General features: G+C 59.7%; 2 protein-coding genes across 8 annotated transcripts in view; one reads left to right on the top strand and one right to left on the bottom strand.

Annotated features, from left to right (window-relative positions):
• SYT7 (synaptotagmin 7) overlaps nucleotides 1-10603 on the top strand; it is a 61527-nt gene extending 50924 nt beyond the window's left edge. For all 7 annotated transcript variants that reach the window (XM_032414268.1, XM_032414263.1, XM_032414262.1 and 4 more), the window contains 5 exons: nucleotides 72-342; nucleotides 3668-3837; nucleotides 4324-4438; nucleotides 4981-5180; nucleotides 7302-10603. In XM_032414268.1, coding sequence (XP_032270159.1) covers nucleotides 72-342; nucleotides 3668-3837; nucleotides 4324-4438; nucleotides 4981-5180; nucleotides 7302-7406 — 861 coding nt within the window. In that variant the 3' untranslated portion in view covers nucleotides 7407-10603. The remainder of the gene's footprint in view (nucleotides 1-71; nucleotides 343-3667; nucleotides 3838-4323; nucleotides 4439-4980; nucleotides 5181-7301) is intronic.
• A 4070-nt stretch (nucleotides 10604-14673) lies between these two features.
• LRRC10B (leucine rich repeat containing 10B) lies at nucleotides 14674-16667 on the bottom strand. Its single transcript, XM_032414543.1, has one exon. It carries the CDS (start codon nucleotides 16647-16649, stop codon nucleotides 15771-15773), a length of 879 nt encoding a protein of 292 aa, XP_032270434.1. The 5' UTR covers nucleotides 16650-16667; the 3' UTR covers nucleotides 14674-15770.
• Between the last annotated feature and the right edge of the window lie 332 nt (nucleotides 16668-16999).

The following is a 16999-nucleotide window of genomic DNA, read 5'->3' as shown; positions in this document are numbered from 1 at the left end:
CGGGGTGGAGAGGGGGGGAAGCAGAACCCTCCCCAACCCTGCCGGCCTTCCTCCCCCCGCCCCGCCCCCAGCTCTCCCCAGGCTCCGAAGAGGACGAGGCCCACGAGGGCTGCAGCCGGGAGAACCTGGGCCGGATCCAGTTCAGTGTCGGCTACAACTTCCAGGAGTCCACGCTCACCGTGAAGATCATGAAGGCCCAGGAGCTGCCCGCCAAGGACTTCAGCGGCACCAGCGACCCCTTCGTCAAGATCTACCTGCTGCCAGACAAGAAGCACAAGCTAGAGACCAAGGTGAAGCGGAAGAACCTGAACCCCCACTGGAACGAGACCTTCCTCTTCGAAGGTGAGGCCGGTGCTACCCCCGCCCCCACCCAGAGTCCCGCCTTCCCCTCCTCCATGCCCCCCACCCAGGGGCACATGTACGCGCCGGTGCGCACGCATGTACGTATGCGCCGATGCGCACGCATGTACGTACGCACCGGTGCGCACGCGCACGCACGCACGCGTCTGCTGGCGCTCGCCCACACAGGCGCGTGTCTCAGCCCCGCTAACGTGAGGCGTTTCGCGTCCAGCTGGGATGAGGTGACAGGGCCTCCTGGTGCCGGACCAGAGCCAGAGACTGAGGAGCCCAGCGCGGCCGGCACCTGGGATCTCAGCTCGGACGCAGGACTCGTCCTGAGGAGGGTAGCCCGGCGGGCGGGCGGCCGGGGGGCGGGGGGAGGCGGGCCAGGGCCCAGAGGGGGACCCCGGGAGTAGTGTAGTGGCCCAGAGTACAGGCTATGGCCCAGGCCGGCTGTTCGAAACCCAGCTCCGCCCCCTCTGGCTGTGTGACCAAGGCAAGTTCCTGAACTTCTCTGGGCCGTGGTTTCTGCATCCGTACAACACGGATAGCAATACAAGGACGAAACAAATCAGTGGATTGTGAAAGCCCCTACAACGCCCAGAAAACCCTTTACACCGGTTTGTCGAAGACACGCCTGATCCCCTTCTCCGAGCCCTTCCCCCCGCACCCCTGCCCCACATCCGGACGCATGGGAACAGCAGCTCTGAACCACGCTCCTGGTTCCTAGAGGCCGCTGAGGCGGATGCCCTTCCTCTCTCCTGCAGACCCCCTCTGTAGGCCATCTCTGTCTCTTACCTGTGAGGCGCCAAGGTAACCAGGAAGCTGGGCTGTGTTCAGGGAGCCATTTGTGTCCCGGGCCTTTTTGGTGCCTGGACTCCGCTTGAAGAAGCCATTATCCTTTCCTGACACGTTCAGCCAGTGAGAATAAATCCCTCCAACCAGCAGCTGCCTCGGTGCTCCAGAATTTTCAGTGTGCACCCCAGGGGATCTTCCCCACCTGGTGTCCCAGCCATTTGACACCCCACCCCTTCTGCAAGGTGACAGCGAGCTCACCTTAGATGAATCGTTGAGGGTGAGCTAGTGGGTGCTTGTGGGGGGCGGGGGGACCCTTCTCCTTCCCAGTTCAGTGTGGCGACCAGTTTAGAGATGGGAGAGGCTCAGCTCTCTGGAGGGGTATGAGGCCAGCTGGTGGGGCGAGATTTATGGGCAGAGCTTCAATCCCTTGGTCTCTTGGGCAGACATTTATCCAGCACCGACTATGGGCTGGGTGCTGTGCTGGGTACTGGGGGGGTGCAGAAAAGACGGGGGCACCATTTGGCCCTCAAGGCATTCCTAATCTAGTGGAGGACATAGGTGTGTAGACAACCAAGCCATACTCTGCACGGCAGATGCTGTGGGAACCCGCGGTCCGCTCCCCTTGATGGTGCTGGAAAACATTTCCCAGAATAGGGGCCATTCAGGATGGGTTCTGACGGATGACTAGGTGTTTGCTAAATAAAAAACTACCTCCTCTGCTGCTGAAGAGAGCTGTCTCTGATGTGGGGACCTCTTGGAGCCTCCAACATTTCCAGAACTATTCACCTGAATCTATGCCAAAGGTCAACTGGGCAGGTCCCCGGGGACTCCCGAGATGAGCAAGATGTAGCCCCCTTTGGTGGGAGGAGGAAGCCCTGACGGAATTCAAGGGCTGGGAGTTTGGGGAACACAGGACTTCCTCTTCCAGCACACCTGCTCCCGTCAGAGGCAGTTCTGCTAGCGTCTGACTGAAAGCGCTAGAATCCTCCGGAGCTCTTCCTCTCCCCACATCTTCTCCACCAGCCAGGTTAAGGTGTCGGGTGTCCTCTCTCCTTCCTGCTCACACCGTGGTTCAGGATCTCACCACCTCAGGCCTCCAGGCTGACCTGCACCCCCTGTGCCTCCCAGGCTGGCCTCTCCTCAGAGGAGACCAAGCCTCCCCAGGCCCAGTGACTCCAGCTTCAGCCCTTCCTCAGGCTCCTTCCCCTGGCTCCCCCTGCAGCCTCCTCACCCGCCCCCCCCGCAACACACTCTTGCCGCTCCAGCAGGCTATTTGAGTGCCATTTATTCATCCTTACAAGTATTGATTCACTTAAACAAATATTTATCGAGTGCCTACTACGTGCCAGAAACTGTTGGATGCTGGGATACTGTGGGTGAGGACAGAGATTGCTTCCTGGAAATCCTAGCCTGGTGGGAGTCAGGCCCAAGGAAACAGATGAGTCTCTGTTACAACCCGTGGTGCGTGATGTGAAAAGAAAGTGCTGGAATCTAGAACAGGGGACCCAACGCCATCTGGGATGTCAGGGAGGAAAGCTGAGACCTGTTTTGGCCAGGGCAGGTGGTGGAGGCACCTCTAGGCAGGAGACATCGGGTACTAGAACGCGGGGAAGGAAGCTGGTGTGGCTGGAGCCCATCATTGAGCGGAGAGTGCTCACAAGAGGGGCCGGGAAAGGACAGCGGGCCAGGTTGTACTGAGGGACTCAAAGCCAAGGCAGGGCACGTGGCTTTTACTCTAAGTGCGCTGGGAGCCACTGAAAGGCTTTAAGCAGGAGAGTGTTGTGATGGGATTTCTATTTTTAAGGGCTCACTCTGCTGTGTTGACAATGGACGGCAGGAGAAAGTGCGCAAGCAGGGAGGGAGGTTTGGAAACTCTGGTGACTGTCTAGGCAGAATGTCCCAGCGGCTGGGATGAGGGAGGTGGCCATGGAGAAGGGGACAGCTTCGGGATCTGTTGAGGAGCAGTGAAGGACAGGCTGATCACTGGAGGGAGAAGTGCAGCATCCGAGGACACGCGTTCGCTCCTGTTTCTGTGTCTTTGCCACTCCCCTCCACCCGAGGCCTCCTGGGGCTGGCTTTCTGGAGGCAGAGGCCAGCTCGGACAGTGCCACTTGTCCAGGCTTGTCCCGGGATGATTGGCAGTGGCGGGGCTGCCTGGGGAGAGAGGGGCCCCTGCCCAGCCACCAAGACAGATGCGTGACACAGGAGTGCATAAATGGTCCCAGTTCTGCTATTTAGTAGCTGGGAGACTGCGGGCAGGTAATGTAAGCCGTCGAGGCTCTGTCTCCTCATCTGTAAAATGTACAAGATGCCGTCCACCTTGGAGAGTTGTCAAGAGGGACAAGTGTGATGGTGACAGTTCCTGCTAATGCTTCAGGAAGGTCTGAATTCAGCTGTTGCACGCCATACCTCAGTGGGGTGGCAGCGGGTGGGCATGGGGCACAGGGACTTTGTGCCCTGGAGCGTCGCCCTGCTCAGGCCCCGTGTGGCCCCTCTGTCCCACTCTTCACCTGTGCTGTCTGTCCACCAGGTTTCCCCTACGAGAAGGTGGTGCAGAGGATCCTCTACCTCCAGGTCCTGGACTATGACCGGTTCAGCCGCAATGACCCCATTGGGGAGGTGTCCATCCCTCTCAACAAGGTGGACCTGACCCAGATGCAGACCTTCTGGAAGGATCTGAAGCCATGCAGCGATGGGAGTGTAAGGCCCCACTTGTGGGCCCCTGGCTTGGGGAGCTGGCAGATCAGGGCCGGCAGATCTGGTCCTAGTCCCCCTGCAACCTTGGTAATGTCAGGAGGGTGGTGGGGAAGGTGCAAACGGACACCCAGGGGTGCAGAGTTCCCACCCTTGGTCTCAGCACCGGTGCTTGGTCCCTGGGGGGAGCTGCCTGATCTGTGGTAAAGGACCTGGCACCTGTGTAGGGAGGAGGGGTCCCATGGAGGGCAGTGCACAGAACTGCTAGGTGAGGAGACACGAGGTGTGACAGAAGTGACAGATGGGGGTGGGTGAGCACCCAGGCCAGGGCAGGGAGGGACCTGGGGCCGTGGGGTCAGCCGGAGAGATCTCTAACTGTCCCCTCTCCCCTCGTCCCCACACCGCTCCTGTTCTCCCTCCCAGGGGAGCCGAGGCAAGTGGGGGGACACCCCTCCCCACAGCCCAGGCTCACCCCCAACCTTTCCCTCCCAGGGGAGCCGAGGGGAGCTGCTCTTGTCTCTCTGCTACAACCCCTCTGCCAACTCCATCATCGTGAACATCATCAAAGCCCGGAACCTCAAAGCCATGGACATCGGGGGCACATCAGGTGCTGGGGCTTTTCGACACAGAGGGTGGATGGACCGGGGAGGTTCTGGGGACATCATGGTCATGCTGGATGTGGAGAGCAGGGTCTGAGCTGTGGTACTCACCCCTGACCTTCTCGCCCCCACCTCTGATCTCAACTCCGCTACCCTAGAGCCCTAGGTGACCCCCTTTGGAGCACCCTCAGGGTCTGTATCATCTTGGACTCTGTGCTGACCAGAATCAAGGAGAAGGGGAGCACTGTGGTGGGAGACCTGGGCTCCGGCGCCAGCTCAAACACCTGTCGTCTGTGGCCTTGGGCAAGACCTGGCCTCTGTGGGTCTCAGTTTCCTTGTTCATAATAGGGCACTAGGTGATGGCCAAGGTCCCTTCCAGTTTGTCCATCCACTGGTCCCCCAGATCGCTCTCATTGTTGCTTGGGGCTTTCCTCACCATCTGGGGGAAGCATACAGCCCCTCCTGGCCCAGCTGCTACTCCTGGAGAGGGAGGGGTATCCCGGGGAGCCCCCACACTGTTCCTCTGACCTCTTTTCTACCCGTCCCCCAGATCCCTATGTGAAGGTGTGGCTGATGTACAAAGACAAGCGGGTGGAGAAGAAGAAGACAGTGACGATGAAGAGGAACCTGAACCCCATCTTCAACGAGTCTTTTGCCTTTGATATCCCCACGGAGAAGCTGAGGGAGACGACCATCATTATCACTGTCATGGACAAGGACAAGCTTAGCCGCAACGACGTTATTGGCAAGGTAGGGGCCTGGTGGGTGGGGTGACACACCTGTCCTCACAAGAAGCAGCAGAGGCAGTGGGTGAACTCAGTGCTGGGCCAGTCCCTTCCCCTCTCTGGGCTTCCATTTCATCTAAAAATGAAGGGATAGGACAAAATCTTCCCTAAGTGTCCTACTGTGGGTTGATCAGCTCAGGACAGGCCACTAGAAGGGCAGAGAAAGGAGGAAGTGGGAGAAGGACGTGGCTTGGGTCCCCAAAAGGGAGTTTTCTGGACAGGACCCTCAGGCAGGGTAAGGACCTCAGAGCAATGTCACCCAGGTCCCATCTTCAGAGGGTGGGCTCTGTGGGGCAGTGTCAAGACCCGCAGTCAGACTCCAAAGACATGGCTTTGGTTCCCACCTCATCTGCTGCTAAATAGCTGTATGACCTTGGGCAAGTCACTTGTCTCTCTGACGTCCAGTGTCCCCATTTATAAAACGGAGCTAATAGTACCAACCTTCTAGCTTTCACAGGGTGGTATGAGAATTGCCTGAGATCTGTGCATGTTCTCCCTATAGAAAGTGACCTTTCCTCATCATAGGCTTATCAAAAAAATCCATGTGCCTGGCCTTGAATTTTTCTAGGATGTGATTCTGTGACATAAACCCTTCAGTTTCTCTACTTTGAAAGGTCTTATCCCCATGTTCGTTTATGGTTTAGTGTTGAGAGTTTGGGCTTGGGAATCAGATTGCCTGGGCCCAGCCCCCATCTTGTCAGCCATGACCTATCTGAGCCCCATTTCATTTCCACAGTGAAAGTAAGACAGTCCTAAACTCACAGTGTGCTGAGATTAAATAAGACAACATGGGTGAAGTGCTTGGTACAGTGCTTAGAATGTATGTGTTAGCTGCCGTTATAATAAAAGGTATTTTTGAAGCATTCCTATTATGGGCATGTTTGTCCATTGGGGCATGGAGCTTTGACCAGGAGCAGTGCAGGCAGCCAGGGATGAGGGCAGGTGGAGGGGAAGGGCAGATGCCCGGAGCACGTGAGGAAAAAATATTCGTCACCTGGGGCACGGCCCTGTATGGGGTAAATGAGGAGTGACGTGGGCCCCCATGGGGAAGAGGGCCAAGATGGAGGCAACTCTCAGATAGGGATGGAGAACTTAGCTACTGGGGCTAAGGGAAGCAGCTGACCTCAAAGCAAGGCCCTGGGAACATGTCCGGCCAACGTGGTCACAAGTGGCACCATTCCTCAGGGCGGTGACACCCACAGCCTAGTGGGACCCTGTGTTCCGAGCAGGCCTGCAGCCTGCTGAGCCCCCTCCTCGATCAGCTCGGGCCAAGTAACCATATCTACTTCGAAGCTCTCTGGAAGCTTAGCCTTGAGATACCGATCATAGCTCCTTCTGAGACCCATCCTACCTTCTGCTGACTGAGCCAAGGTGAAGGAGGATTGGTTCTCACTTTGGCCTTGGTCCCTTAGGGAGCCCTACGCTTCTAACCAGCCTCCAGTCACAAGGTTGGGGTCAGCTGGGGGACCACGCACACAGCTCCGTGAGGCTGCGAAGCCCCGAAAACAGAAGCCAGCAGGGTGGGGCTGGTAGTCCAGAGCCAGAAAGGCCTAGATGTAAATTCCTCTGTACCACTTATTAATTCCATGATTCTGGGTGAGTCTCTGTTCTCTGCACCTTCGTTTCTCCATCTGTAAAATGGGGATAATATACCTGCCTCACAGGTAAGAATTCGGTGACCTGGGTGTTTAAGGCCCTGACCTCGGTGCCCGGTGTGCAGTAAGTGGCGAGGAGGTGGGAGCAATGGAAAGTGAGAAGAGGCAGACAGTGGCCAACAGGGCAGGGAAGGGCATGGGGCCATGTGCCTCCACCCCCACCGCAAAACAGGTCAGGAGTCTAATTGGGAAGGGCCAGGCGTGCCCAGGCTCCCAGAGGGAGGCACAGCAAGGAAAATAGGTCAGGCTGGCGGGGAGGAAGAAGGAGGGAGCCTCTGAGGGTAGGCTGTCACTGTAGGCGGAGGCCCCCTGGTCCCCGTGATCATGATCTTAGGGTGCCAGTGAGGAACTGGAGCGTCACCCCCTGGTGGGGGCAGGGGACAATGCCTCCAAGAGTGTCACTGATACTGTGCTCTTCCCTTTCTCCCCAGATCTACCTGTCCTGGAAGAGCGGGCCTGGGGAGGTGAAGCACTGGAAGGACATGATTGCCCGTCCCCGGCAGCCGGTGGCCCAGTGGCACCAGCTGAAGGCCTAAGTGTGGCCACGGGAGGCCCAGGGGGCTGAGGGCCCGGGTCCCCATCATGCCCTCACCACTTTATGCACAATGCCCGGCCTGGCCCCCCGCCATAGGTGAGGGGAGGACCCTGAGGGCTTGGCCAAGGAGGGGTCCCAAGAGTCAGTTGGGCCCCGTTTCTAGGAAGTACCAGCCTCATCCTCCACCGGTCCAGCTCTGGGGGAGGGGCTCTGGGAGCCATTTTCCTGCTTTGCCCCTTTCCTTCCTGACTTGCTGATACTAAAGAAGTGGGGGAGAGTGTGAAGTCCAGACAGGCAGACGGGCAGATCCCTCCAGAGACCCGCCAGGTGGGCACGGTCCCCCGTTTTCTTTCAGGCAGCGCCTGGAGTGGAGAGAAGCTGCCCTCTCCCCAGCTCCCGATGTGGGCCCAGGAGAGGGGAGGCCGAGGCGTTTGGCCCCGGCCTGGCCAGGAGAGGCCCATCCCAGGGCAGTTTCAGGTGCCGGCTGGGCCCTGAATGCCAAGGATAGTATATAGCCTGCTCCAGGGTCCTGGAGCCGCAGCCCATGTACTTGGTGTCGCGTCCACCGTGTGTGCGTGTGTGTGTGTATGGGGGTGGGGGCACACTTCCCCTGTCCCCCTGGGGCCGGCTGTGCAGAGAAGGCGGGCTTTCAGAAAGTGAGGTAGGGCGGGAGGCCGAGAGAGGTCAATGCACAGAGAGGGGGGTGGGCAAGGAGAGGCAGGTGAGGGGTGAGAGGTGAAATGTGGGGCGGGGGAAGAGGGCTGAGAACTTGGCTGCTCCCGCCACCCCCACCCCCTGCCCCTCTCTGCTCCTTGCCGAGCAATTTCATCTCTTGAACATCATTTCACACCTTTTAGGCACCTACTGCGTGTATCACATTCCACCAGGACCCCCTCCTTTCCTTCTCAGGGGTCCCAAGCCCCCACTAGCTCTCTTCCCTAACACCCTCGCCCAGACACCCTCAGCCTTCCCAGATCTCAGATCCCAGCCAAGCTGGCACAGTTCTCAGTGCTTCCCAGATTCCTTCCCTGTCTGTGCTGCCCTCTGCCACCCCTCCATCCCCTGAGCTCGCAGACCTTCCCTTCCTCCCTTCCATTCGGGGTCGGAGTCTCTGGCCCAGCCTTCTTTCCCCACTGCTCCCAGTCCCTCAGAGCAGCTCCTTCTGCCCCTCCCAGTTCAGACAGACAAGCAGGGAAAAGTCCAGATTCTACAAATTTTGAGGTTGCCCGACACAGAGAAGCCATGGCTTCTCTGCCTCAGCTGCTGCAGAGACTAAAACTGGCCTCCCCTTGGAGACAGCAGATTCCGGGATGATCCCTGCTTAAGCCTGCTCAGCCCCACGAGGGTCCTGGTATTGATACAAGACGGCGGGCGACAGTCGCAAGTCCAGGGGTCCGCCCGCCTGGGCCTGCCATTTCCGGCACAGGCCGCCAGGTGGCGCCCAGACACCACGTCTGTGGCCGCGGCCTGGGACCACAGTTCTGCCCGGAGATGCGCCTGACCCCAAGGAGGGACTCTGGATAGGGTCCCCACTTACAGAGCACGGCAAAAGCATGGGAATTTGGGAGCCATTTTCTTTTAGTAGGCTGCCCCTTGAGCTGCCCGTATCAAAATGTATTACACTGAATCTCACACCCCTGCCCCCGTTCCCTCCCCCTAGGATCTGGAGGACTATCATACAGCGTAGGTGAATCATTTCGTAGATTGAAGAGTACTCTTGTAAAGCAAATAGTCACCCACATTCCTTGTAAATCCCAGTTTTTCTGTATTGTAGCTTTGCTTAAAATGGGGGCCTGCCCCAACTGCAGGGTCTTTATTGGGCGGGCTGGGGACCAGACCCCGCAGCGGCACGGGAAGGCAGCAACTCCGAAGGCCGTGTGGAAGGGATCAGAGGGTTTTGTGGGAAGCCTTGCAAGGCGAGGGATCTGTCCTCCTCCATCCCTCCCTCAGATCCTGTGCCCCTCCACCACGCGGTGCCAGCCCCGCCCCCATGTCTCCCTGCCTGTTGCGCAGCCTTGGGGGAGGGATTGAACCAACCTGCAATGAGTGGGCGGGGCAACTGCGTCTCTTTTTTTCCGAGCCCCGCCCACGGAGCTCTTAGCCAATCATATGCAGAGAGCATCTTCGGGCGGAGTCTGTTCCCAACCTGACACACCCAGGCAAACTGGTGAACCGGTGAACCCTGCGTGGGTTTTCCAAGCCCCAGATACGCAGCCGCCGGGAGGCCGGGGAGGGGCGGCAAGTGGTGGGCCAAGGGTCAGGTGGGCTGGCACAGGAGGAGGCGGGTGGTATGCGGTGAGGGCGGGGGTGGGCTAGGGCTAGAGGAGAACTGAGAAGGGGGGAACTTGAGGATGGGGGGGAAGGGCACAGAAGCCCTGCCACCATCCCAGGACCTTGGGCAGATCACCCACACTCCCGGGGCCTCAGTTTCCCCATCTGTAAAATGATGGTAATAATACTTCACCTACCTCATAGGGGAGGTTGTGAGGCCGCCGTCACCTGACCTGGGGGTTGAGGCAGGAGGACTGTGAAGGTGCTACCCGGGAGCAAAGTATTATTACTGTAGCCTGAAAGCAAGGCCCACCTGCCCCTCCCCCTGCAGCGTCTCCAAGGATAGCCGAGGCCCGCTTGGGCCCATCTATCTCTTCACTGTGTCCCAGGTCCCTTCATGAGCGTCATCTGCCGTCTTTGTGGGTGCCCTAGACTTAGTTGTTATCTTGTTCAGGTATCCTTTCTTGTGACCATCTCCCTACGTAACTGCTGACAAATTCCTCCTGCCACAGCACCCCGCACCTGCCCACTGGCGCCAGACGCCAGGGATGGGACAAGGAAAACAGCCACAAAAAAGCCAAGGGGGCCCCCAGAGCCCCCAGCCTGGCTGGGGCCCCAGGGGTGGGGTTGGTGGCCGCTGTTTGTATTGTGTTGGAGTCCTTGAGTGCAAGTGTTTTATTTTAAAAAAAGAAAAAGAGACAGACAAACTCACTATCACAAGAAAAAAAAAATTGCAGCAAAGAGAAATGAAGAAAAACTGAAGAAGGAAAAAAAAAAAAAGGAAAAAAGAACCATACAAAATTTTTCCACCACACACACCCTCTAAGCCAGCAAGATTTCCTCTTTGCAAAATCATATTTTTGTGGGAATGGGCCCTGCTTTTTGTGGCAGGGCCCATTCTGATCAATAAAGGATCATGACAAAGTAGGGCCTCGGCTGTTTCCTCCGTGGGTCCCAGCCCTACCTCACCTCCCAGGGGAAGAGGCAGTGGGGTGAGGGGGATGGGGAGCCTGGGACTGAGTTTCCCTTTGTCACCTTTGGGATTTGGCTTCACTGGTGAGGAGGCCTTCCCTGAGCTTCCAGCCCCTCCTCAGATCTAGAGTATGAACCCACCAGCTGCCCAGAAAACAGGAGAGCAGCCATATTTCCTGATCAGGCCTGAAGCGAGGCTTGTCGGGAGTGGTCTCCTTGAGACCCTCTAGCTCACCCAGCCCAGCATTACCTCCTTCAGTTCCCAGGGGACTGTCACCACCCTCCAAGGCAGGTCAGACAATCCAAAGCAGGAACCTCCACCTTGCCTATCACCCCCTGAATGTTGGCTGGCCCGTTGTGGTTTTGGACCAGCGTCTCCTTCCCGGTCCTTGCGGGGACCAAGAAAGAGCTCTAGATCTGTTGGCTGGATCTTTGTCTTCTCTCCACCCTTTCCTGGTTTAATCCTTTAGGATTAGAAGAGTCTTTCCAACTCAAAAGAGGCCATGGTCAGTCCCAGTCTGAGGAAGCTGGGTCCCAGTGTCTTCCTTCTCCAGCCACTGTGTTCCCCAGGCAAGTTACTTCCTTCCCCGGGACCAGTGTCCTTAGTTCACAAAAGAGCAATAACCATCCCAGCCCATTCCCTTCCCTCCCCACACAGCCTTGGGGAAGCCAAGGCCTGGTAGCTCTCAGGCTACTTTAGAAGGAAGGTGCTACATCTGTCGCAGACACAAAAGGAACAAGTGCGCCTTTGTTACCATGTGTCCACCTGCTGGCCTTGCCCCCCTCCAGAGTGAAGAGGGCCACCAGCCCTTGCTCCCCAGCACCTGGGGTGGGCAACTGCTTTCCTGCGCTGCACCAAGAACCCCCACCTAAAGCTGCCTGCCCTGTCCCCTTCCGCCCCATGAATTTCTTCCAACCTGGCTTCAGTGTCCCGTTAAAAGGTGGTTTTCTTCTTTTGGCTTCTGATCTCTGTCCCAGAGATTAGAGGGAGTCCTAAGGTCAGGTAAGTAGCCTGAAGAGCACTCCTTGCCAGAACTTCTGTTCAGGATCTCTCTGGAAAGCTGGGCCCGAAAGCAGGACCCCTCACAGCCTGACAGATGCGGCAGCTCCTCGCGCGGGGCTCTGGGGCTCCTCCTGGACTTTTTGCCTGGTTTGCCCACCTTCACCTTGTTGGCTCTCCCAGTATCCATGCCTTCACCAAGAGATGTGCCCATCTCTCCCTGTGCCTGGGACCCCTGTCCTCTGGTGTGCTCTTCCTCATGCAAGTCCCTCCCGGATGCTACTGCTTTCCCGAAGGCCATCCTGGGCCACGTCCTGCTCTCTTCGCCCTCCCCCACAAAGACAACAGAAGGACAACGCTTGAACATGCTGTGTGCCCCAGCCCGTGGCTCCCCTGGCCATCCTCGTCCCTTGAAGATGCCCTGCTCCCTGTCTGTGTCCTGTGTGTGTGTGTATGTGTGTGTGCGTTGTGTCTTGTTTAGATTGTGAGCCCCCCTGGGCAGGGACCCCTGTCTGAATACATGTTCCGTGTGGCACGCCCAGGTGTGCTAATAAATGTCCATCCTCAGAACAAGAGTGCCCGGGTGTCTTAAGGAAGCTTTGGGACAGGTGGCGGAGCAAGCCAGTGTGGTGGCATTGGCGGCAGGAGGGGGGTCTGGGCAGGGCCCCCAGTTCCCAAGCACCGTGTTCTGCTCGCCCAAGCCCCAGAGGGTGGGTGGGAAGCAGGGGATGACTGTAACAAAGCTAAGAAAGGACACACACACACACACACACACACACACACACGTGTCTCTGCCACTCTGCTGGCGGGGTCTGGCCACGGGGAGGCTCCGGGAGTGGGCAAGGTCCCACCCATTCCACACGGAGACCTGACCATCAGCTTAGGACAGAGGGGGTCTCCTGTGGTGTGGATTCAGCCCTGGGTTAGGCGGCCTGAGCCCCTTGGATGAGCAAGTCCCTTCCCTCCCTGGACCTGTTCCTAGCCCTGCCACTGCCTCTGCTCGTTTGTCATCACGGTCCCCACTGCCTGCCCTCCGGCTCTGATCCCTGACCCCTGGGCACACATACAGCCCTTGCAGAGCTGCCGCGGCGTGCTCCCCCCAGGCCCGCCCACCGCTGACTGCCCCGCACCAGCCGGGCCACTGCAGACGTGCCCACCGTTGCAAATGCCCCTCCAAAAGTCTTTCCCCCTTCCCCCTGCTCCCCAAGGCCAAATGAGAAGTCACAGGCAGTTAGGTGGGGGGTGAACTAGGACTCCCAATACTGTGCTCTCTTCAGCACTGAGGGGATCTGTGATGCCCAGCTGTCCTTGGCAACGGCCCCCCTCCCACCCTGGTGTCTCCATTTCCAGATGGAGGCCCGGACACTCGATAGTGCTCTCAAGCCAGGAGTTAGCGCCCACTTTAACCAAGCTTTCTCTTTTCCCAAGAGGAACTGGTTTCTGGTAGTGGCGCAAGCAAGTGACAAACTGGGCCCCGACAGGTGCTTCCTCTCCCTGGAGAGAAACTCAGCCTTGGCAGCCCTTGCTTGGCTAGTGAGTGGCCAAGGCTGAGGGTGCCACGTTTGACGGTGCAGAAAGGCAGGGGGCCCTCTGGGCCTGGACGTGGCCCCAGGGGTACGCGTGGGACCTTTGCCTCACCTAGAGTTCTCAGGCAGGTGCAGCAGGGGAAGAGGTACAGGGAAACACACCAGTGAGAGGAAGGAAATCTGGGCTATGGGGGCCAGCGTTATTCCAGGGTGACGTGGCTCCTCCCACACCCTGACTTCCCCGGTGTCTAAGATTTGCATGAAGGGAGGTAGAGAAACACCAGGCTGCATGGCGTTCTGAGCTGTAGCATCACACCTAAATGAACCCAACATCGTGTGTGCAGATGGGGAAACCGAGGCCCAGGGGACCACGACGTGCTCCAAGTCACTTGGCCAATAGCAGAACTAGGACTGGAACCCATGCCTTCTGAGCCCGGCCCTGGGGCTATTTCCTCTCTGCCATGGTCTGAGTCACAGAGCAAGAGGACAGTCTCTGGCCAGCTGCGTGCGGTTCCTACCTCGAGTGATCTTGAGATCTCAAATTCCTTCCTCCAAGTTCCCAGACCCCAGGAAGGTCCACTGACCCTGACGGAGCTCCAGCCAGGGGAGCAGGGGCACCTGAAGAGTCCCGGGAGGGAAAAGGTCTGCAGCTGAGCCCCAGACCCCCTCATCCTCCTGGCAGGCAGCAGCCTCCAATCTGCCCCACCCACCCACTCCTTCTGTCTGTTCGAGGCCTTCTCTCTCACTTGCAAGCCGCCTGCTCCCAGAGCCAGCCCAAGCCTCCCTCTAACCCAGGCCCAGCCCGGTGACCAACAGAGCTGCTGGGCCGACCTTTGGGCCTTGTATGATATCAGCCCTGTTGCCATGGTGATGGTGGCCGGCAGCATCTTCTCATGGGGAGATGGGCCTCTAGGCTTGAGGCTTTATGATGTTTTCTTTAAAACTTTCCTTTTTTTCCCCAGAACAATGAGGGGAGAAAGTAATACCATAACTGAGTAAAAAAGAGATAAAGAGGGAGAGACTAAGAAAAAGGAAAACGGAGTGAGGGATATGGAAGGAGGGAGGAATAGACACATGGAGAGGGGGCGAGAGAGGGGGCTGAGTACCAGTGAAAGAAGAGAGAAAGGTCAGCCCAGCTTGAGGGAGATTCAGATTATATTCAGAGCTGGGAACCTTCGAAGCAAGCTGGAAAGAACAGGAAAGGGAGTGAAGGGGGGTGCCTGGCGGGCAGAGTGAGGGAGAGCGGGACAGGAGGCCAGCCTCGAGCAGCCAAAGCCAAATGTAACTGAGGACAGGCGCTTGGTCCCCAGGCAGGACACAGCTGTTGGCCACGGCCCGCCTGGCGCAGAGCTGGTGCACATGGGCAAGACCGCAGTGCCACAGGGAGCCCAGGTTCCCCACAGCCATGGGACGCGGTGCTCCCAGGGCTTATAAATAAACAGGCATGTGGGAAACGCACATTCTTTCTCCAAGAAATATAATTTATGTTTACAGCCAGTTTTTTTTTCTTCCTAAAGAAAACACTACCACGTGGGGCCCCTGCCCCTGACAGTGTCCCTGAGTGTCCCTAGCCCTGGCCCCCTCCTTCCGTTATTGCTTGGATGGGAAAGATCTGGCCCTGGGAATTGCAGAACGACACCCCACTCCTCAGCCCCTGAGGTTGTCCCTAGTGACGGAGTGGAGGGACACAGCGCTTGTCCCGTGCCCCACGCCGTGCCAGCCACCCCAACTGTGCCCATTTAAGGGAATGGAGAGTGCAGGCAGTGGGAGAGGCACTGGAACAGCCTCCCAGAGCACAGAGCCTCTCTCCTCCGTGCAGGAGGCCCTAGAGGCACAGTGGCTTCTTTTCAAACTTGACAGCTGGAAGGCTCAGGCTGTGGGGAAGGGGGAGAGAGCGCTCTGCTCCCAGCGAGATTCCAGGCACAAGAGAACAGAACAGAATCAAAGGCAGGGGTGGAGACCCTGCCTTCTAAGCGCCCCCTCCCCCATGCAAGTTTTAGGGGGCCTGGGAAGGGAGGTTTGTGCGATGAGCCCCAGTGGAGGGGCAAGGGCAGCTTCGGTGTTAGGGCCCCAATCCCACTCTCCCACTTCTGTCCTGGGCACTGGCGCTCGGCCCAGACCCTCCTCCAAGGACAGTTCGGGCTCACACGGGCTTGTGGCCCACCCCAGAGGTAGCTGCTCCTGCACCAGGAAGGGTGGGTCTAGGAGATCCAAACTCCAGGAGGAGGAGGGCTGGTGTGGCACCCTGGGCATCCAGACTCAGCCAGAGGTGGTGATTCTGGGGACAGCACGGACACGGCTCCAGGAGGAAGCCAGCATCCCCACCGTGCTGTCAGTGACTCTGTCAGACGGGACAGAGCCAGAGGGGACTAGACAGAGCCAGGACTTCTCTGTCTGAGGACTGCCCGGAGATCAGCCAGGTGGCAGGCTGCTTACCAACCAGGAGTATGTGAAGATGACGCCCAGGCCTGCCTGTCCCTACAGCTCGCCCCAAGTGGCCCCTCCGCTGCCCCATGGCAGGGGTCCACCGTTCCCACAGACCTTCCCAGAGCCCCTCCTCCCAGAATGGCCCAAGTCCATCACCCAGAGCGTAGGCTCAGGTGCCCAGTCCTGCGGCGGCTTCCAGGGCGGGGAGGCTGCCCCCGGGGGGCCCCAGAGCCCGGGGGCCACCGCCCCCTATGAGTAGGTCTTCCTCCTCCTCATCCTCAAAGGCCCGAGCTGGGCGCCGGGGCGGCGGCCGGGGCGTGGGCTCGTCGCGCTCGGCCATGCGCTCGACGGCGCCCTCGCCCACGAGGAAGACGGTGTCGGCGACGCGCGGGGGCCCAGTGACCGGGTTGTGGTCGTAGGAGAAGACGCGCAGGGCGCGCAGCGGGTGCAGGTCGGGGAAGCCGCCCAGGCGGTTGCGGTCCAGGTCGAGGATGTGCAGGCGGCCCATGCGCAGCAGCGCGGGCGGGAACTCCTCGAAGCGGTTGCCGTAGAGCCACAGGCCGCGCAGGCCCGTCATGCGCGGCAGCTCGGCGGGCAGCGCGCGCAGCCGGTTGTCGCCCATCTGCAGCGACTGCAGCGCCACCAGGCGCAGCAGCGGCCGCGGGAAGCGCCGCAGGAAGTTGCCCTCGATCCAGAGGCAGCGCAGGCTCTGCAGCTGCGCGAAGTCCGCGGGCAGCGCGGGCAGCCGGTTGCCGCCCAGGTAGAGGCGCGTGAGGCGCGGCAGGCGACACAGGCCGTCGGGCAGGCGCTCGAGCTTGTTGAAGTCGAGCGCCAGGATGCGCAGCTCGCGCAGCTCCTCGATCTCCTCGGGCAGCTCGCGCAGCCCGGTGCCGCTCACGTAGAGCTTCTGCAGGCGGCTCAGCGCGCACACGGCGCTGGGCAGCCGCCGCAGCCGCCTCCCGCTCAGCTCCAGCTGCTGCTCGCCGCTGCGCAGCTGCTCCTCGGCGTCCGACGGCAGCTCGTCCGGCGTGGACTCGGCGATGCCCATGGTCACGGGCCCCGGCCCGGGCCGCTGCCGCCGCCGCCGCCGCCGCCGCCGCCTCCCGGCATCGCCCCGCCCTGGCCGCCCCCGGGCCTCCCCGACGGGGCCGAGGCCGCGCCGGCTCCGGGGGCCCCCCGCCCCGGCCTGTCCCTGCGCCGGGAGGGGGGCCGGGCCGGGCCGGGGAGGAGGCGCCCTCTCGGGGCCCCGCCGCCACGCTGCGCCGCCCGCCCTCCGGCCTCCCCCGCTCCCTCCGCCGGAGGCCGACTGGCTCGGCTTCGCGCTGACTTGCGGCTCCGCGACCCGTCGCCCTGGCAACCCCCGACGCGTGTGCGGCTGCCAATGAGGCGGAGGGGGGG

The sequence above is a fragment of the Phoca vitulina genome, unplaced genomic scaffold, assembly GCF_004348235.1.
Source record: "Phoca vitulina isolate PV1807 unplaced genomic scaffold, GSC_HSeal_1.0 scaffold16, whole genome shotgun sequence".
In the NCBI taxonomy this organism is placed as follows: Eukaryota; Metazoa; Chordata; class Mammalia; order Carnivora; family Phocidae; genus Phoca; species Phoca vitulina.
Note: the sequence above shows the minus strand (reverse complement) of the source record. Positions and strands in the feature narration are given on the sequence as shown.